The sequence below is a fragment of the Aethalodelphis obliquidens genome, unplaced genomic scaffold, assembly GCF_003676395.1.
Source record: "Aethalodelphis obliquidens isolate GAN/ISIS:26980383/991018 unplaced genomic scaffold, ASM367639v1 scaffold7, whole genome shotgun sequence".
NCBI classification, from domain to species: Eukaryota; Metazoa; Chordata; class Mammalia; order Artiodactyla; family Delphinidae; genus Aethalodelphis; species Aethalodelphis obliquidens.
The window spans coordinates 50502036-50524483 of NW_020837951.1; the positions used below are offsets into that span (position 1 = coordinate 50502036).

Here is a 22448-nt window from a genome sequence, read left to right on the forward strand (position 1 = left end):
GGCCATCATCAAAAACTCTAGAAACAATAAATGCTGGAGAGGGTGTGGAGAAAGGGGAACACTCTTGCACTGCTGGTGGGAATGTGAATTGGTACAGCCACTATAGAGAACACTATGGAGGTTCCTTAAAAAGCTACAAATAGAACTACCATATGACCCAGCAATCCCACTACTGGGCATATACCCTGAGAAAACCATAATTCAAAAAGAGTCATGTACCAAAATGTTCATTGCAGCTCTATTTACAATAGCCCGGAGATGGAAACAACCCAAGTGTCCACCATCGGATGAATGGATAAAGAAGATGTGGCACATATATACAACGGAACATTACTCAGCCATAAAAAGAAATGAAATTGAGCTATTTGTAATGAGGTGGATAGACCTAGAGTCTGTCATACAGAGTGAAGTAAGTCAGAAAGAGAAAGACAAATACCGTATGCTAACACATATATATGGAATTTAAGAAAAAAAAATGTCATGAAGAACCTAGGGATAAGACAGGAATAAAGACACAGACCTACTAGAGAATGGACTTGAGGATATGGGGAGGGGGAAGGGTAAGCTGTGGCAAAGCGAGAGAGTGGCATGGACATATATACACTACCAAACGTAAGGTAGATAGCTAGTGGGAAGCAGCCGCATAGCACAGGGAGATCAGCTCGGTGCTTTGTGACCGCCTGGAGGGGTGGGATAGGGAGAGTGGGAGGGAGGGAGACGCAAGAGGGAAGAGATATGGGAACATATGTATGTGTATAACTGATTCACTTTGTTATAAAGCAGAAACTGGCACACCATTGTAAAGCAATTATACTCCAATGAAGATGTAAATAAATAAATAAATAAATAGAAAAAAATGTAAAAAAAAAACTCAAAATGGATTAAAGACCTAAATGTAAGGCCAGACACTATAAAACTCTTAGAGGAAAACACAGGCAGAACACTCTATGACATAAATCACAGCAAGATCCTTTTTGACGCACCTCATAGAGAAATGGAAATAAAAACAAAAATAAACAAATGGGCCCTAATGAAACTTAAAAGCTTTTGCACAGCAAAGGAAACCATAAACAAGATGAAAAGACAACCCTCAGAATGGAAGAAAACATTTACAAATGAAGCAGCTGACAAAGGATTAATCTCTAAAATATACAAGCAGTTCATGCAGCTCAATAGTAAAAAACAAACAACCCAATGCAGAAATGGGCAGAAGACCTAAATAGACATTTCTCCAAAGAAGATATACAGATTGCCAACAAACACATGAAAGAATGCTCAACATCACTAATCATCAGAGAAATGCAAATCAAACCTACAATGAGGTATCACCTCACACCAGTCAGAATGGCCATCATCAAAAACTCTAGAAACAATAAATGCTGGAGAGGGTGTGGAGAAAAGGGAACCCTCTTGCACTGTTGGTGGGAATGTAAATTCATACAGCCGCTATGGAGACAGTATGGAGGTTCCCTAAAAAACTAAAAATAGAACTACCATATGACCCAGCAATCCCACTACTGGGCATATACCCTGAGAAAACCATAATTCAAAAAGAGTTATGTACCACAATGTTCACTGCAGCTCTATTTACAATAGCCAGGACATGGAAACAACCTAAGTGTCCATCGACAGATGAATGGATAAAGAAGATGTGGCACATATATACAATGGAATATTACTCAGCCATAAAAAGAAACGAAATTGAGTTATTTGTAGTGAGCTGGATGGACCTAGAGTCTGTCATATGGAGTGAAGTAAGTCAGAAGGAGAAAAACAAATACCGTTTGCTAACACATATATATATAGAATCTCAAAACAAAAAATTGGTTCTGAAGAACCTAGGGGTAGGACAGGAATAAAGACACAGACGTAGAGAATGGACTTGAGGACATGGGGAAGGGGAAGGGGGAGCTGGGATGAAGTGAGAGAGTGGCATCGACATATATACACTACCAAATGTAAAATAGCTAGCTAGTGGGAAGCAGCCACATAGCACAGGGAGATAAGCCAGTGCTTTGTGCCCACCTAGAGGGGTGGGATAGGGAGGGTGGGAAGGAGATGTAAGAGGGAAGGGATATGGGGATATACATGTGCATATGGCTGATTCACTTTGTTATATAGCAGAAACTAACACACCATTGTAAAGCAATTATACTCCAATAAAGATGTTTAAAAAATAAATAAATGTCCCTGGAGCCAAAGTTTGTCCCTTATGAACCTGCTGAATGCAGTCAGGTAGGCAATTTATCTATTACAGTATGACAAATTTCCCGTGTTAAATCTATCCCCACATGATGTTAGACTTTGCTTAAGTTCTGCTCTGTTTCTGTCCTCATTCCCACATTCCTCTGGTAGCCATGGAAGCCTACAATGAAATGCTCAGGACTGGAGCATCTGCCGGGTTCTGAGGGTTTCTGTGTACGTCCTCATCCTCTTGGTTCTCTCCTTCCTTCCTACTGGTAAGAGCTGGCCACCAGGGTGGGGTCGGGGCAGAGCTGTGGCAGCACCTCACACTGCTGCCCAGGATTTGATTTTTGGCTCGGAACGTCACTATTCTCTATGCATCTCTTCTCATTAGTGGCAGCAACATTTTAAAAAGTATGACTGGGGCTTCCCTGGTGGCGCAGTGGTTGAGAGTCCGCCTGCCGATGCAGGGGACGCGGGTTTGTGCCCCGTCCGGGAAGATCCCACATGCCGCGGAGCGGCTGCACCCGTGAGCCATGGCCGCTGAGCCTGCGCGTCCGGAGCCTGTGCTCCACAACGGGAGAGGCCACAACAGTGACAGGCCCGCGTACCACAAAAAAAAAAAAAAAAAAAAAAAAAGTATGACTGTAAGATCATGTTGTGACTTCTGCTGAAGGAAATTGGTTTCCTTAAGGCAACTGTGAAAGTTATCGTTATAAATAAGCATACTGGCAGGGGCGGGAAGAAAGAGAGCCGGGAACAAAATAATATGTCTGGTCACTTGTTACTTCCTAAAAAATAGAAGTCTCAGGCAACTTTGATACCAGTCATTTTCCCTAAGAAATTTACCCTGGAAACGTCTCTGGCCTCAAATCCTGCTTGTTAAGAATAGCATTATTAAAAATATTCATACATGCCACGTGAACTTGATCGCTAATCTCTTACTCCCTCCCCCATCTGGTGATATCTGCTGGGAAACACTACGATTCCATCTGTGTGGTTTTCTGCTTTTTAAGTTGTGTAGGCATGCTTTGTCCCGATACCCAAACAAAAAGCTTAGTCTCTTTTGGAGGGTTCAATGTCTGCCACAGTTTGTGTAATGAAAAGGAGCCGTGTCCTTTCCTGGCAGCCCATCACTCTGTGACACTAGCTACGCAAACAGGTTGATTTTGTCTGGGATTCATTCATTAGGCACACATTTTACAGCAACCCTTAGGGATCTGGTATGGGGCTAAGCCCTGGGTATATGAAGATAAAGACAGTATTTGCTCTCCGTAAGCCTGAAATATTCTATCACAATGAGCAAAATTATTTTCTTAACCACCTTATGCTGCTGGAGAAGTGAATAGTTAGGAAATTCCCAACAGAGCTAACAAAACAATTCCCTGCTATCCAGAAAGTATGGTATACCAAATTCTGTTCAGACTGACAATGAAGCCCCAAAGGTTGGTTCCACCATTATATTCACAGCCATGTTTCTATATATATATATTTAAAAATTTTTTTAATTAATTAATTTATTTATTTTTGGCTGTGTTGGGTCCTCGTTTCTGTGCGAGGGCTTTCTCTAGTTGCGGCGAGCGGGAACCACTCTTCATCGCAGTGCGCGGGCCTCTCACTATCGTGGCCTCTCCTGTTGCGGAGCACAAGCCCCAGACGCGCAGGCTCAGTAGTTGTGGCTCAGGGGCCTAGTTGCTCCGCGGCATGTGGGATCTTCCCAGACCAGGGCTTGAACCCGTGTCCCCTGCACTGGCAGGCAGACTCTCAAACCACTGCGCCACCAGGGAAGCCCCACAGCCATGTTTTTACAGACTTTAAGGCCGAAGCCCTAAAGCGCCTGTTGTTGCAGATACTAAATCACTTGAAGCCACCTCTTCTGAGGACTTCCCAGACTTAACCCTTTAAAGTAGCGCCATTACACAATTGACTTCCCAGATTAGTTTATGGCCAGTGGGGGGTACTTAAGAATTCAGGCCATGATAAACCTTCAACATGTATTACCTGCTCATAGCTAAGCCCCTTTTACAGTGAAATCATGTTTTGTTTTGTTTTGTTTTTTCACTAAGTGTAGCCATATCTTTGGCTGTACTCATGGAAGGTCGGTTAGAATCTGTATCGGGTAGCCTGGAATAGATTTTGCACTCGAAAAGATGATAAGAGACTGAATAGCACACATCAGCCTGCTGGAAATAATCCAGTGTCTTCTCTCTGTCCTAAGGAACCATGAGATCTTAATAGAGAATCCATGTTGCTTTGTGAGACCTCCCAGTGAAGACCATAACAATTCTCCTTCTCCACATGGAACAGAAAATGTTTAGACCCAGCCCAGCTCTCTGCCTCAACGACCGTAGTTCCGTGTCTGCTGAGCGTCACTTGGATGTGTGAAGAGTTGTACTGGATTGCTTTGGGGTCTGCATGTTGTGCCAATGAGCTTAATGAATTTGTAACCTCAACATGAACCACGTTCTCTCCAGCATGTATCATCACCTGCTATCAACTAAATAATAAGGCCAAAGTAACCACTGACCAAGACTTGCCAAGTTTCGAAATGTTCCATAATTCCAACAAAAGAATACCAATAATATACTTGGCTTTAGAAAATTTTTTAGGTTAAACCAGGGGTTGGCAATATAGTTTGTCAGCCAAATTTGACCTGCCACCTGTTTTTATAAATCAGGCTCTACTGGAACACAGACATGCCCGTGCACTTATGTGTTGTCTGTGGCTGCTTTTGTGTTACAACTGCAGCACTGAAATGTTATGGCAGAGATCGTCTGGCCCACAAGGGCTGAAATATTTACTATCTGCCCCTTTACAGAAAATGTTTGCTGACCCCTGGTAAAAACTATTCCATTATCCACAACAAGGAACACTTACCCTTCAACTCTACCCCAGAAAATGAAAAATATAACCGTATGCCTATGGAAATCCCAGTAGAGAGAAACTATGAAGACTGTTATAAGGGTATCCCCCAGGCACTGCACCTTCCAGTCGTAGGTTCATCTGGACATATATTTGGCCCAAATCAACTTACTTCTGATCACCTACTCATGACAGAAATAGATTTATTAAATCGCATTTTTGTTTTATATCCTCACTTTTATTGCAGGGTCTGCAAGGCACTGTTATAAAATCCATTTTTCGCAGTCGCTATAGGAGACTGTGTGAAGCTCCACATTAGATGTCTCCTCAAGAGCCAAGTTGTTAGGAAAGCCTTTCCTTCCCTGAGGAAATGGTATTTTTTTTTTTTCTTTCTGACAACAAGAACTTTATAACTAACCATAGTTTCCTTTTTAATATGGCTGCCAGGACACTTAATGCCAAATTTGAGGTTCAGCCCAAGTGGATCCTTATGACTTGTATAATTTAAAATTTTTCTTCTTCTGTTCTTGACTCTCTACTCTTATTTATATTTTCCCTAGTCTTGATTTCTGTTTCTTATTTATATTCTAACAACTTCATTATGTGTGTTTGCTGCCACAAATCCTCTTGAAGAAACAAGGCCCAGTGCAAATGAATAAAATAAGTTCCCTTTACACTCTTAACCCTAAAGTGCTGGAATCACTGAATTATGCCGTTGGGTCCTTCATTAGCTGATAAGCTCTGGGAGGGAAAACCCTTACGTTCCTTGTTCACCGTCTATTGATACAGCCTAGGACAAGCCTGGTACACAGTAGGCCCTCCACAGACACTTGTTGAATGAATGTCATTACATGTCCAACAGCTGGTGTGAGCATTACCGGAAGGCCTCCTTCCACAGGTAACAAGGCCAACTGGAAACACACTCATATTCTTCACTAATGAACTGGGGCTACATATTCACCTTGAAGGGCAATTGTGAAAGATACTATGTCTACTCATCCTTCATTTTTAGGGCAAGGGTCGGTTTTAGCTAAAAACAGTGGAGTTGAACCACGGTAAGTTCCTGTCCCCAGCTGTGTGATCTTGGACAAATCATTAGCTAGCCTATTGACTGCAAAATTTACTGCACACTGAAATCAGCTAGGGGTCTTTAAAAAATTAGTGGTACCTGGCTCTCACTCCAGACATTGTGATTTAATTTGTACGGGGTGTGACTTGGGCACTGGGATTGTAAAAGCTCTCCAGGTGATTCTAATGTGTAGCCACGTGCGGACAGCACTGTCGTAGCCTTTTTTTTCTAGGTCACCTCCCTCATGTACCAAGTGACTAACTATAGCACACGTCAGTCTTAAGGAAGATGCCTTTAAGATCTGAGGTTTCTTGCATATACTACCATCAGACTGGGATCTCAGGAGGCCATAACGCAGGGGCCTAATAAAACATCATGTTGCTGCTGAGTCCTGAAAGCCTCCTCCTAGCGCCTTGTCAGCAGCAGAACCACTAGAAGCATCTCCTCTTGAGCATCTGACATTAATTGTTTCTAGCACAATCTCCTAAGGAATTCCTGAAGCAACAGTGAAGGAATCCACGATACCACCGTAACCATAGCAGCTATAGGAGCGGGAATTTCCAGGATGACACAACAGCCCCAAGCTCAAAGAAGGGATGAAGATGCTCTCCTCCATGAGAAGATAATGTTAAGTATGGGGTGGGGTACACAAAGGGCACTGCACTTCCAGCCCAGGGGAAACACTTTGAGTGGCCATAGTTGTAGGCCTCAGTGACCAGGGTGGGGTTTTGCCCACCTTAGCTCTGTCCCAATGAGAAAGAATTGTTAAAGAACTGCTCCACACAAAAATCCTGCAGTCTGCTTCCAGTTATCTCTGTAGCATTTCTTTCCCTCCCCAGATTTGCCGCCTCTTCGGTTTGCCGTTTGCGGAGTTTGGAAACAATATAGGAATAACTAGAGAACTGAGCTGAAATTCTGGCTTGGCTTGTTAGCTGGCGGTCTTGAGTAAGTCATTTAAGCTCTCTAAGCCTTAGTTTCCTAAAAAGCGGATGAAAAATAATACACCCTGGCTTACTGGATTGTTGTGAGCAACAGATCAGAAAATGTATGTGAAAAGTGCTTTGAAAATGATAAATCACTATCTAAATAGAATTATTTTTCTTACGTTAAAGCTTTTAGTGAAAATGGTGCTATGCTCTAACTTGTCTAACTTTCCAGATTTTGCAGAAGGTTGCTATATAAAGCCTAAATGGCGATGGTTAGTGGTGCGATGCTACATACTTATTTTTAAATTAGGCAGAATTAAGATTAATTTTATTTTTAAAACTTTGCCGTGTCCTCTGAAATCACTACTAAACACAAAGATCTGTTACCATTTATCTTCTCCATATCGCCCACTGAACTGGCTTCCTGGCAATAAAATTCTCTTTCCTGGATGGTCAATTTACAATCCTAAGGTCTTGAAAGGAGGACCTCAGGGTCATCCAGGCCATCTCCTCCTTTTACTGAAAAGAACAGGGAAGTCAGAAAACCTGCTCAAATTAACACAACCAGTAAATGGAGGAGCCAGGGTTTCAGCCTATGTCTTCTCACTGCAGGCTTATAATTTTAGGTTGAACCATATGAAACCTCTGAGAGCCATACATTGCTTCTCATGTGAAATATTTGAACAATATCTCATATGTTTTGTATGGTCCTGCAAACTGGCACAGAGCCTTTTGTAGAGTAGGTATCTGATAAACGTTTGATAAATGAATCTTGGGTTGTTTTCCTTTTTCTTTTTTTTTTTAAGCCCTTGTGTAAATCAACGCAGGGAAATCTGCAAGTTGCTAAGTACAAGCAGAGCTGCCAGATGTGAGTTTGGAGACTATAGGACATGTTGCAGCCAGGCGGGGAAGGAGGAACTGTACATTACCAACAGTTATTTGGCAGCATCTGACCTAGTCGAATACCGACTTAGGAAGAGTTCCAGGGGAAAACAGCATATGGCCCTGAAATCTGGTACAATGTCGCATATACAGTCAGTTGGCCACCCCAGGCATATGAACCTGGAGACAGGACAGGCTTGGAAGAGAGTGACTCTGTGAGATTAACTCAGATGTTATCTCCCACAGGAAATCCCAACGATTTATCTGGAACGCTTCAAGGTGAAAATATCGCTGTGTAACATCTGAACCATATTTTGTAGAAGAAAGCATGCAGCTTATAAAGCAGAAGATTTGGATTGGACAGACATTTCTTGCCACGAAAAAAATCACCTAGAATTACCCCATTTTTCTTTGTTTAAGTCACAGAGTTAGCTGTGAGCATGAGTTCACCAGTGGCTGAGCTGGGCAGCTGCTAGTGAACACCATGCCCCCATATAAATTATAAGCAATGCCCTCTCTGGGTGGACAAATTACAGGAGAGCATCTTTCCTCTTGGCTGGTCTGGATTTCAGCTTCTCCTCCAGCATTAGGCCCATGCCTTTGTGCAGTGCACTGACTACACAGCCATACCCAGCTGCCCTACCCCTGGGAGCAATTCTCATCTAGCCTTTTTTTTACAACCAACCAGCACTCTTGGGAGCCAACAATTGCAAATAATTATCTGGGGAAATCAAGGTCAAATGGCTTCTTAAGTGCACTTTTACAACACACATCCAGCAAAAACCACATTAGGTGATGAGAGGCAAAGTGGGAAGTGAAGACATAAATTAGTCCTCACCCAGATTCTAACTATCAAGTCTGGAACAATGGAACTAGGTCACACATGTTCCATTTCCCTGGGTCTTTGGCCAAAATGGCCAAAATGGCTGCTGATGCCTGTTCACTCAACACCAGGCCCGGTTCAGGGATATTTGGGATTCAGACATACTTTACCCAGACAACAGGGGTAGCTTCCTCCCTCAGTTCCTGTGATAGTTTGCAGCTTTTTCCTTTAATATTTATGTTTCCTGGTGACAGTTGCCCTCCTGACTGCACACAGACATTAGTAGTTCAGTAGGAAGAAACTGGGATGCCATTCCAGAAGGCTTAGATTCTTACCACACATCTTAGCAGGATTCTACTACCAACATTTTAGAAGATAGCCCTAAAGCAATCAATTATGTCAGGAGAAGGTAATTCATTATAACAAAACTCCAACAAATCGGAAGCAGGGGAGTCAGAACTTCCCAACTAACCAAAAACAGTGTCTCCCTCTCTCTGTTTCCAAATCAGCCAACAGGTCATTACAAAGCACTGAAAATATATTTGGTCCTTGGAAGGCAAATAGGCAAAATCGTAGGAAAAGTAGCCATTAGGAAAAAATTTCTTTAATCCATAGTTTTCAAGGTATCCTACTAAGCGGCCCAATTGTCTCTATTTCCCACAACTACAGTGTTGTAGAATGAACACTGGAGTTGAGAATCAGAATCACAGCTATTGTAACATCCCATGGGGAATGTGATCGCCCATAGGAAACCCAGCTCTTTCTCTGGAAAGCTAAACAACTGTCTAAGTACATATGATGGAAGAAAAGCATGTAGTCTGATAAGATAGTTTCACCGGAGGCAGCTTCCAACCATTCTTCAGGACCCAGCTTAAGTATCATCTCCCCATGGAGAGCTTTCCAGAGCCCTAGTCTAGGTTTGTTTCTTCTGCTATGCACTTCCAAATAAGTGATTTCTCTGTAATATTGTTAAACAAACTCTGTAGTCATTACAAGATTAATGTCAGTCTGCCTTCCCTGCTAGCCTGTCCTGTGTGCTGTTTTATCCTCAATGCCCAGGAAGCTGACAGCATGTGGTAGGTGTTTGGAAAATAGTCATTAAATGGATGCAGACGTGAATGAATCAAACTTCTACTACCTTCACCATGTTGTACTAAGGTGGGAAAGGAAGGTGTATTTATTAAGGGAATTTTTTTAGACATCACAACTTGCAACGTAAAAAGGATTTTTTTAACCCAGGTTTGATCACAGTATACATTTAACGATTACACCTCACTCCCTAAACATTTCTGTCACTCAAGGACTGTTAATAGGTACTAACATTCAGATTTAGCTAAATTCTGTAGGTGGGATAACCAGTCTGACTGAAGTGATTTCTTAAATTCTACTTCTAGATGCCCAAAGCACACTCTAGCAAATGGCATATTATAGGACAAGGATTGTTAATATGACAGTCTCTCACTTGGTTCATTGATTGGAATGTAATAAAAGTTGAAGCTTGAAGTTAAAGAATGACCAGTTAACTCTGAGTAGAGAGCCCCTCTGGGGCCCCAGATTTTCCAGCTAAGACTGTTCAGTTGCCTTCATGTGAGGCCACCAGAGACGAGGCCTCAGTAAACTTCTCTATATCTGTTGACCAGGAGTTGGCAACACCGCAGTATATATTGAAGCACCACATGTCAGACTGAAATGTGATTTCAAGATTGCCAATTCACTTTCTTTATTATTTCTAAATACCAAAATTAAGAAGTACAGACACCTTCTTGTATATTAAAATAACAACACTAAAAGCAAACTGACTTCAGAATCAGTCTTCAAAGTGTGCTTTGTCTCTGAACTAATTTCAAATGGTTCTTTTTTCCAGGTTAAGGACAACATCAAAAATGTTTCCACACAGCCTGCATAACTTGAAGAGGTATTAATAAGCTCAAAGTTAGTCTGACATAATCAAATTGGATTTGGTTTTCCACATCAGCTAACTGGTATGCATTTATTTACATCAGTTTTTTTTTTTTTTTAAATATCAGCTGAACTATTACTTGCAAATGACTTCAGCACTCATAGAATTTAATGAGTTTTGATCTTTTAAATAGAAATAAAGGAGTTGGATGAGACATAAAGAGAGACTTGTTTGGTTAAATATTGCTCCTGAAGTATCAAGGTTTCTCATTTCAAAGCTAATTTTCAAAATACAGGTCATAGTTCTGGACTGATGCCCACCCTGGTGGCAATATGCCATCACTCAGTGCTGGTACCATTTGTGAAGTTGTCTTTCTTTCACAGCACCGGCATTGGAGCATCCCTTCTCCCAAAGCCGGAGAGTCTCATAGTCAGGGCTAGAAGGATGAGATGGGGAGGAAAACACTAACAGATAATCTGGGTATTGATAATGTTCCCGGGGAAAGTGATAGTTGAGGGAAGAGAGCACGCGCCAAGCACCATGGAAAATCTTGATCTTTGCACAATGAATCCATCCTTGAGGAAAGACTGGGCCACCCTTCATGCCTTTAGGAGCCGTCTAACCTTTCCTCATCTCTCCCATCTATTTATAAGGCATAAATCAAGAACCTCTTAAATTAGTCAGCAGTTTGACCCAACTGCTCCCCTACTCTCACAGTAGCTACTGGCTATTTTTCCCACTCGTATTTGAAGAAACCATCATCATTCATTCATGTGACTAGATTTTACCAGAAAATAACAAGTGACACATCCTCATGGGACCACAGAAAGACGAGCTGCGATTGTTGAACCACGCCTCTCAACTGCTATTTCTAAATCAGAGCCTCTCTTGGGTTCTGTTTAATGGAAGACACACATCAACTTTTCTCCTGGCACCCAAGGTCACAAAAATATCAGACACTTGGAGGCAGCCATAGTAAATTCCATGAGACCCGACGGGCCACAGTGAGGCCAGTGAGGTCCCTGGGAATTCACATCAGGGGATGAGTACTTCAGGGGGTTCCTTCTTGCTCTTTGAATGACCTCCACAGGATCTCACAGGCAGGATAGATTTTCTTTTTTTTTTTTTTGTGGTACGCGGGCCTCTCACTGCTGTGGCCTCTCCCGTTGCGGAGCACAGGCTCCGGACGCGCAGGCCCAGCGGCCATGGCTCACGGGCCCAGCCGCTCCGCGGCATGTGGGATCCTCCCGGACCGGGGCACGAACCCGCGTGCCCTGCATCGGCAGGTGGACTCCCAACCACTGCGCCACCAGGGAAGCCCGGCAGGATAGATTTTGCTGAACATTTCCATAGGAGTGGAGTAGATGGTGGGTGCGGGTGGGAGGGATGGCTTATCACCAGAACAGGATTTTCATTTCATTTTGGATGGAGAAGCATTTCTTATCTCTAGAGATACATGTAAAACAGTTTGTTTTTTTTTCCCATGGTCTGTTTCCTGACTCTGACCTCAAATCAAGGACAAAAAGGGGACAGAGCTGCCTTAAAAAACCTTTTTCTTGGGCTTCCCTAGTGGCGCAGTGGTTGAGAGTCCACCTACTGATGCAGGGGACGCGGGTTCGTGCCCCGGTGCGGGAAGATCCCACGTGCTGCGGAGCGGCTGGGCCCGTGAGTCACGGCCGCTGAGCCTGCGCGTCGGGAACCTGTGCTCCGCAGCGGGAGAAGCCACAACAGTGAGAGGCCTGCATATTGCAAAAAAAAAAAAAAAAAAAAAAAAACCATTTTCTTTGTTAAAAAAAAAAAAAGTGTGATGGAGGGTGGGGGGCCGTGGGGGGAGGCAGAGAAATGTGAGTTTGAATCAATTCACAGATAGCTCAGAAACTGACGGGGCCTTCCCGTATCTTCGCGTGACACCCTGCAAAGTTGTTGTTGTATATGCTCTTCCCCACTGCTTTGCTTATCATTTATGGTTCATTAAATGCCAAAATCTTTCTTTCCCAAGGATGCTCTTTTAGCATAACTTATTTTAGTTAACCAGTTATTAATGTTTATTAGGTACTAGGACTTTATATCTATTATCTGATTGAATTCTCCCAATGGCCGTATGAGTTAGCCACAATTACTATTCCTATTTCCACAGACAGGAGAGAAAGGCACAGGGAGGTTGAGTAACTTGCCTAAGATCACCCAGCCAGGAGGTGGCAGAGCCGAAGCTCAAATCCAAGACAATCTGACTTTAAGCCTATACACTTAAATGCCACTCACGCCCTTTCCTCAGACTGACATGCAGTCAAGTTAAGGCTTCTGATAAGGGGGAAGGAACTGATATTTCTTGAGCATCAAATGAGTACTAGCTACTGTGCCTGGGGGCTGTATAAGTCTTTCTCCTAAAACCTTCTCCATAACCCTATATGGTAATTATCAGCATGCCCTCCCCCTCTCCTTCACTGTGTTGAGGTTCAAAGAAGTTAAGTAACATGCCCGAAGCCACAAATCTAGGCAGTGACAAAGCCAGCCTTCAAACCTATGTCTGTCTGACTCCAACATGACAGAACACTGGAGAAACCATAGCAATCGGCCTCCGACAGCAAACAGAGATGTTACATTATTATGTTTCCTTTCAGTTTTGCTAGGTGAAGCATACTTCTGTTTCTCCTTGTGGGGGTTAAGTCTCCTTGTATCTTAATTTTGAAATAACCCATAATATAGTAGATTATTTTTAAGTTACAGTATTCTATAATTGAAAAAACATAATAACAAGGGTTGATGGAAGTGTGCAGAAATTGGAACCCTCATACACTGCCAGGAGGAGTGTAAAATAGTACAATTGTGTTTGGAGACTATCTGGCAGGTTAAACAGAGAGTTAACCATTTGATCCAGTAATTCCACTCCTAGGTATGTACCCAAGAGAATTGAAAACCTACGTCTACACAAAAACCTACATGAATATTCACAGCAGCATTATTCATAATAGTAAAAAAGTAGAACCATCTCACATGTCCATCAACTGAGTGGATAAACAAAATGTAGTTTATCTACACAGTGGAATTATTATTCGGCAATAAAAATGAATGAAGTAGTGATATATGGTATAGCACGGATAGACCCTGAAGACATTGTGCTAGGTGAGAGCAGCCAGTCACAAAGGACCACATATTATACGATTCCACTTACGTGAAATGTCCAGAATAGGAAGACCTATAGAGACAGAAAGTAGATCATTGGTTCCCAGGGGTTAGAAGGGAGATGATAGCTAAAGAGTAGATGGTTTATTTGGGGGGAGGTTGATTAAAAAATGTGCTAAAATTGATTGTGGTAACAATTGCACAACTTTCTCTATGTACTACAAACCACTGAATGGTACACTTTAAATAGGTGAACGGTATGTTATGCGAATTATATCTCAATAGAGCAGTTATATATTTATATTAAAAAACTGCACCATGAAAAAAGCCAATATTATGCATTTGACAGGCTCTCAAGAAATACCTACTGAATGAATGCACCAAAGCACTTTATGACTATTTAAAAATAATACTAGTTTATTTAAATTCAAATATGTCTTTTAGGAATGGATAGTTTATTTTGCAACAACGTTGCGTAAACTATGCCCCAGACCCAACTGTCCCCTGAGGTGAATGCGGATACTACTGACATCCCACGAGTGCTGAAACATGGTCCTCAGTGGTGAAAGATTAGCAATGGCCACACCTGTGGAGGAATTTCCCCTCTGTTCCAACAGGAACAACTGTGGTGAAAGAACCATCTGTGGCTTGCTGACAATAGGGATGCCGCTGAGTGTTAACTGATCTCCCGAAACCCTCACTGAGCCAAACCCAGACCAGCAAGAATCTCTAGTGTGACTCAGGGCCACCAGCTAATGAAGGTATCACTTGGGTCCTGGAATCCAGGAAGATGAACAACTACCCTTCCTTTGTTACTTGAGAAACTCCCAAGAGCAGGTCCTGGTAGCACTTGTCTATTTATGGTCACCTTTGAGGACAGATGAAAGAGTATGGGGAAAACATCAATAAATGCCGGAGTAAAAATAGAAACCAATATTCAGGGCTGAAGGGGAGGAACACAGAATAAATCGAAGTCCAAACTTGAGATCCAGTTGAGGAATTAGCCTGGTGTGAATGATTAAAGAAAAGCCAAGAAGAAAAAAGCACCCAAATGCTGAGTGCATTGAAGAAGAAACAAGGCAGAGTATTCATAGATTTAACAGCAAAACAAATGAGCTCAACAAACACGCTCTGCATGAGTTGATATGGTCCAGAACCTACCAATGACTAGACATTCCCTTCAAGGAATAGTTTTCAAGCCTTCCTCATCAGGGAACAAAAAACCTCTCAGGGATACTTCAGAAAGCATGTATTTTACGACTCTTAAATTCTACAGTAACAACAACAAAATAAGTCTTGGATTAGGGAAGTTTGTTCTGAGGACCCTGTGTGAAACAGAAGTGAAAATATGGTACCAAACTGGAATAGATTATCTGAGACATGGCGGCTCAAAGATGCACATGTGCTGTGTGCTGGCTTCATATCTCCAGGGATTCACTGGTATTATTTTGGAGAGAATTCAATCCATTCTACAAGAAAGCATCCTTGTGCAAAACAAATCACAACTACAAAGCCTTGCGTAAAGGTTAGGAGTTTTTATGTATGCTATTTCGTTCTATTTCTTAAACAACTCTGTGAGATAGATGTTTCACAGATGAGGAAGAAACTGTGGCTCAAAGAAATCCAACCACCTTCCCAACTAATAAGTGGCAGGGATAGGATTCAATTCTGGGTCTTCAAACTTCTTAAACACTATTTTCTCCACTACCCTACACCTTTCCAAAGTAAGATTGTAATGAATTTGTCCAGCCATGGAAGGCCTTCAAGAATGAAAGACTGACATTTTGATAGAGATGAAAGATCACTACAAAACTAAGCAGACCAGAGGGAGAATATAGCAAGAGTAACAGGAGGGTAATGGGCTTTGGAACATCGGCAAGTCAGGGGACCCTAGGGCAAGGACTATGTATGAAACACCAGTCAAAATAAAAATAGCAATATCTACCGTTACATCTAGTCCCCTAAAGCCTACAGCTTCTGATTTATTTTGTTGTCTGTACTTGGTGAAGCACGTATAAGAAGATAAGAATTTGGGGATTTTAGAATGGAACTCCTCTTAACATTACTCAGTGTCTTATTTAGACTATAAATGTTAAAATGTGCTCCCAGAGTGGCCAACATTGCCATAGCCAATAAATAAACAAAATCGAGAAGAAAAATAATGGTAATAGCTTTCAACATCTCTCATACAATTCACAGAGATGAGATCATAATAAAAGTTGTGGTTGATTTTGCCACTTATCTTTCATTTAATATAATTCTCCACCACAAATCTTACTTTGGGGTTTGTGGGGCAAAATTTCCAATTGTTTCTTCCCCTACCAGGAGTAACAAACCCATCTGGCTAAGCTCCTATCATTGACATAAGGTAATGACATAAGGTAATAAAAGGTGAAACATCCCTGTACCTGGGGGTCCTAAGGAAAGGGATCCCTTGCTCTTGGAAACTTTTCTGAATCTGTCACCAGTCATGGCCACTATACAGAGGGACTGCAGGCTGCAAACCTTTCAGAAAGAAATGTTGGGTCTAAATCTATTTGTGGTGTTGGCCCATCAGTTACCAAGTGGAGAGAATACTGGACAGAGAGCCAGGGCCCTGTATTCTAATCCACTCTCTGCCATTAAGGAGGTAGGTAACCTTCGCCGAGGGCTTTCCTCTCTCCTGGCCACAGGGCTCTCATCTGTAAAATGAAGGGCTCGGAGCAGATCATCGCTGAAGATCTCTCCAGTTGTAGGATATTTTGCATCCCCACCGCACACCACCCCTCCTCTGCTTGATAACCTGTTCTGGCGATTTCATAGCAAGTACCTGTTTCTTGGTCACAGTGCCATCCACGGGGTCCACGTACTCAAAGCTGTCTGTCTTCGCCACACTGTAGACGTGGCTCCCCACAGCAAACTGCTGGCCGATGAAGGACTTGTCTGTGACCAAGGCCTCCAGGTCCCTCATGATGTAATAGGTCGTCTTGGGCTCTAACGCCTCGTAATCAAACCTGGTGAGGGAGGAGCAGGACACAGGATAAACACAAATCTTATCAGAGAACCAGCAGCTGGGTGGGCCTCTCAAGGTCATTTAATCATTGGTTTTGTTTAAAGAAGAACAGCACAGAGAAGCATCTGTAGCTGGTCACCCCTCTTCCCCCTGCCAGCCCTCCATTCATTCCCCACACAGCAGCCAGCATCATCATGTAAACATCAAATCGTGCCAATCCCTTCCTTTAAATCCCTCCAAAAATGCCTGTCACGTTGACAGCAAGAGTCAAAACCCTAACCACAGCCTACAAGGCACTGTGGGATCTGACCTGCCCACGTCCTTGATTTGACTCTGTCCCACTCTCGCTCGCTCTGGTTCGCTATGCTCCAGCCACATGGGCCCCCTCTTCAGTCCTCAGAGACACTTTGCCCTTTCCCTTCGTTGGGCCTTTGCTCTTGCTATCTGTTTCCTTTCCCTGGTACAATCTTCCCCAGGCTACTCAAATAGCTGACACTTTCCCTTCCTTCAGCTTCCAAATTTAGTGTTACCTCTAGAAAGTGACCTTCTCTGACCAGTCATCTAAGGTAGCTTCCCTCTATCTCTCCCCCGCCTCTTATCATCCTTTATTTCTTCTTTTGGTAGTTACCCCAATCTGTATTTACTTTGTTTATATATTTGTTTCCTTATTTCTTGTCTTTGCCCCTGAGTACTGTAAGCTCCAGGAGGGTAGAGATCTTACCTGCTTTGTTCTCTGTTGCTTCTGACAAGTAGTGTTTTTTGTAAGTGATGGAATGAAAGATGGGAGGATGTGAAGGAAGAAAGGAAGGAGAGAGAGGAGTCAAGGCAGGGGAAGAGAGAAGGAGGAAGGGAATTCAATGTACCATAAAACTCTCTTGGAAACTTGGAAGAAATATCACAATTGCTCCATTAAAAAGAAGGTCCCCCTAGCCAAGAACATCAAATATAACAATGGGGCTGGGAGGTGATTAGGGAAAAAAAAAAAAGACTAAAAATAACCCTTATCTCATTTGTTGTTGTGGAGTTTAAATATGATAATGCATACCAAGTAGTTGGCACAATGCCCGACACCAGTGCTTAAAACTATTAATTACTTTTATTCTTAGTCACTGCCATAAGGAAGGGTCTTTCCCGATGTCAGATGGTTTTGACCAAGTCCTTATGGCACACCCACGGGGCTCTGTTTAAGAAGGAAGCCCTAGGTGGGGCAGCTGTGCTCACGCAGCTGTGGTGGGATCTCACATTGGGCTCTCTGTAAACAGGAAAGAAGGTGAGTTCTCAGAGTGAACTAAAGAAGGAAGATCTGAATAGTTGTTACTACTTTTTTCCACCCAAGACCTTTTGTGACTTCAGCAGACAACAGGGTATTGGCCGAAAGGAATGATACCATGGCTAACAATGGGTCCCCTGCACCTGCATCCCCCGTTTCTTCTGTTCTCTCTTACACAAGGTGTGTGTTCTAATCCTAGATTCTCTTTAAAGATTACTTTTTGGGAAGGTAAAACCTAGCCAAGCAGAGAGGGGCAGGAGGTTGGGATGAGAGGGTGTAGCAGGAGACAGAGAGGCACTGAAAGAGATTCAGAAGTTGAGAAAATACACTGATGTGACAGGTCACATCCAGTCTATGGCTGAGGTCATCAGACCAGCTGCCCAAATGCTCATCTTCATGCACATGCAGGTTCTAGCACTACCTTCCCCTCTGACCATCACCACCACCAACACACTTTCTACCTTCCCCTCACTACCCCAAAAAACCCCCTCTGACCATCACCCCCACCAACACACTTTCAAGGAAAGAAATTTCAAAATGGAGAATTCCTTCTGGGGTCCACTCACACAAGGAAAATCATCTGGGTTCTCAGATACAACTGCAGGCTCAGTATTAGTTAAGCCAGAATTGTTTAATTATCTCCTCCCCACCAAGAAAGCAGTCAGGCTAGAAATCATTTTCTTTCACAAGCACTTTTAACCTACCTTTCCCAGAGGCTGAAGGAAATGTTTACTTTCATTCTACCTATTCCCTTACCTTTTTCTTTATCTCTGTGATCTCCTTGTACAGAAATCTGAAACATAATTCAAAGTCCTACAAGAATTTATACCTCCACTGCATTATATTCTCTAATATGGTATTTGTTATGAAAAAAGTAATTGTCATGTAACCTCTTGGCCACGAAAAAATGAACTATATTACAAGTACACTTATCATAATACCATGTCTTCAAAATGCTGGCAGAAAGCTAGATAATCATTCCACAAATTATGAGGAATGCATCCCTGACTCAGAGCGATCTCACTAAGCCAGAGGCTGGCAGTCATAATATATTTTATCAGGTTGGATTTTTTGGAGCAGCTTCAGGCAATAAAACTATTTGCTGTGCCAACTGGTCCCTCTGGTATGCCAAAAAAGCCCACAGGAATCAGGATTTTGGGCACTTGTTAGAAATACTAGTGAATAAAACAAGTTCCCGCCTGCCTTGAGAGTCCTTATTTTATAACACAATGAATAATTTGAGGTGATTTCCCGCCTCTCACATCCTCAGCCTTCTTAACTAAACAGACACCAAGAATATGATGGCGCTGTCTACATTTCCCACAGTACTGCAGTCTCTTTGATTCTACTGAAAACTATCACAGGCTTCCTTATTCTCTGATATTTATGTAAGTAAATGACCTCTTAAGAGAAGAAACAATCACCTTATAAGGGAAGTCTAAAGCTTTCTTTCTGTCCCTTAAGCTCTTGAAATGCAACCAAACATCCAAAGTAGTTAACTATTCATAAGCAAAGCCAATGAGGCACCGTCTCTGTTTTTAATACACAGAGAGCCGCTGAGACTACCCAAGGATTCCCTGCCCTAATCCCACATTCTCCACAGTTAACATCCTTTCCGACCACTGCTCCCCCTAAACCATGGCTTGGTACTAGCATATCTAGCAGGCAGCCACACAGCCAGAAGACTCTGCCCGCATCACTTGCTTCAACAACAGGAAAGTGGTAGAAACCCCCAACCCTAAGCTCTTTGCCACTGACCTTTCCCCTCCCTCCTTCCCAGGGTAATATTTCTTTTTTCTGTAACTCCTTTCATGCGGACAAAACTTTAGCAAAATCTGGGGCTCCTGAGCCATGTGGTCCCTTCAGAGGATGCCAGCTCAGGCATCTTGGTTACAGTTTGGACCATTAGTGGGAACTTCTGTCTTTGCCTCCCTTTCCTTGATAATTATGGGTGGAGAGCCAACAAGGAAAGCCCCCAGTATGACTGTACAACTTTCATGGCCACCAAAGGACCTTTCAAGGTTCTGTAGTTCAGATTCTCTCTGGGGATGGCTGCCCACCGTACAGGCAGGATGAAAAGATGACAGGGGGGTGTCACCAGGGGAGGGGTACTCCTTGACACCACTGTTACCACCTCTCAGGGTTATCTGGCTCTAGCGTCTGTGCTCCTCAGATCTTCCTGAAAGATGCCTCCCTCCTAAGGTTCTAGCCCACTTTTTTTTAAAAAAACCTTCTCTAAGAGCAGTTTCCCAGGGTCCATACAGAGACCCTTGCCCTTCTCACCTGCAGTAGTAGTGGCGGCCAAATTTGGCCCAGTGATCTCGGACAATTTCCTCCACACTCTGCTTCCGGGCAGCGATAATGGAGAGCCAGACCAAGACAGCCCAGAGGCCATCTTTCTCCCGGAGGTGATCAGAGCCTATGGGAGAAAGGAACAGTCTGCTGAAGATTTGTTCACGGGGGAAAAGTTAAAGCTAAATGAACTATGAAGACCAGTTAGCACTTGAGTGTTACACTGAAATGGTAGGATATATTTATCTATTGTGTGAAAAACATGTCCCACAGGACTTCCCTGGTGGCGCAGTGGTTGGGAGTCTGCCTGCCGATGCAAGGGACGCGGGTTCGTGTCCCGGTCCGGGAGGCTCCCACGTGACGCGTAGCGGGTGGGCCCGTGAGCCATGGCCGCTGAGCCTGTGCGTCTGGAGCCTGTGCTCCGCAACGGGGGAGGCCACAACAGTGAGAGGCCCGCGTACCACACACACACAAAAAAAAACCATGTCCCATAATAAACTTGCATTTCTAAAAGTATGCAACCGAAATTCAAATAACACAAAACAATATCAAAAAGTAAAATAAAATCCTGGAAGTTGTTGAAAGGATCCAAGAGCCAAGCTGACATCACATTTGACTAATGGTATCGTTCATTCAGTAAATATTCGGTGATCCTTACAGTACACCAAGCATTGGTCTAGGTACTAGGGATACGGCAGTGAACAGGATAGCTCTTTATTCAACAAGTTTGAATTCAAGAAGGCAGGGAGGCGACAGGAAAGTAGATGAAAGAACAACATGTGTCAAATAAGGACAAGAGCTATGAAAAAAATTAAACTGGGTGATAATGTCACAGAGCACGATATCAGCAAAGACTTCCTTACTAGGGCAGTGCAGCTCACCTAGAGTAGGGTTGAATGGTACTCCCTAACCCCACTCTACCCGCCGAAGATATGGCCACCCAGAACCTGTGAATGTGACCTTATCTGGGGAAATAGTCCTGCAGATATAATTAAGTTAAGGATGTTGGGGTGAGATCAGCCTGGATTACCCAGGTGGGCCCAAAATCCAATGACAAGTATTCTGAGAAGAGAAGACACAGGGAGGAGAAATCCAAAGGAGCAGGTTATGTGAAGACAGATGTGGAGATGAGAATTATGCTGCCACAAGCCAAGGAAGGCAGGGAGACACCAGAAATTGAAAGAGGCAAGGAAAGGTTCTCCCCTAAAGACTTCAGAGGAAGCATGGCTCTGCCAACACCCTGATTTCAGACTTCTGGCCTCCACAACTAGAAGAAAATTAACTTCTGCTGTTTTAAGCCACCCAGTTCTCGGTAATTTGTTATGGCAGCATTAGGAAACGAATACAGGTAGTCAGGGTCAGCCCCGCTGAAGTGATGATACGTGAGCTGATACCCGAGAAGAAGGAGTCAGCCATGCAGAGATCTGGGGACAAAGCACAAAGTCCCTGAGGCAGGAAGGAACTGGGAAGCTTATTCCTCTAGCTATTTACATAGAAAGAGAGGCAGCTCATATTGTGGCATTCACACGATCAAGTGTGCAGGCTAAACAGGTAGCTTCCTGTGCAAAAAGAACCCAGAGGAATATGTTGGAGGCTCATTTAAGCATCTGTCTATTGGCCAATTGTAAGCTCTGTCCTGAATACAAAGGAATGTGTTGTAGTGTAAGAAAGGTGATATAATGGAAAAAGCATGGGGAAGGCTTTGGAATTAGGGTTTAAAACTAAACTCTTCTACTACCCCGGAATGTGAGAAGTTATCGCAAAGTTGTTAACCTTTCTGAGTCTCAGCTTCTCATCTGTAAAATGGGGACACCATCACCCATCTTGTCGGGTTGTCATATGAATTTAATCACACTCAGTGGGTAGGCTCTGGAGTCAGATTGCTCACATTCAAATTCTGGCTCAGCCACTGACCTTTGTGTGACTTGCTGTCCTCATCTGTAACATAGGGAAGTAATAGCCCCTCCCTCATGGGTTACTATCATGATGAAGTAACTAAATACGCCCAGGTATTTGGATCAATGACTGGGATGTCACAAGTGGTTGTCTTGTTGTCGATCTTACTGGTAATTCACATAAAGTACCAACCTGGTGCTGATTCCTCAAAACGTGCTTTGAGGCAAAT

At 43.1% G+C, this 22448-nt stretch overlaps 1 protein-coding gene across 1 annotated transcript in view; it reads right to left on the reverse strand.

The window, feature by feature from the left end:
• The window catches only part of PGM5 (phosphoglucomutase 5), a 201867-nt gene that overhangs the window by 37467 nt on the left and 141952 nt on the right, over nt 1–22448 (reverse strand). The window contains exons 8-9 of the mRNA XM_027105739.1: nt 20315–20450; nt 16579–16762 (exon numbers count right to left, since the gene is read on the reverse strand). Of these exons, the coding sequence (XP_026961540.1) occupies nt 16579–16762; nt 20315–20450 (320 nt within the window). The remainder of the gene's footprint in view (nt 1–16578; nt 16763–20314; nt 20451–22448) is intronic.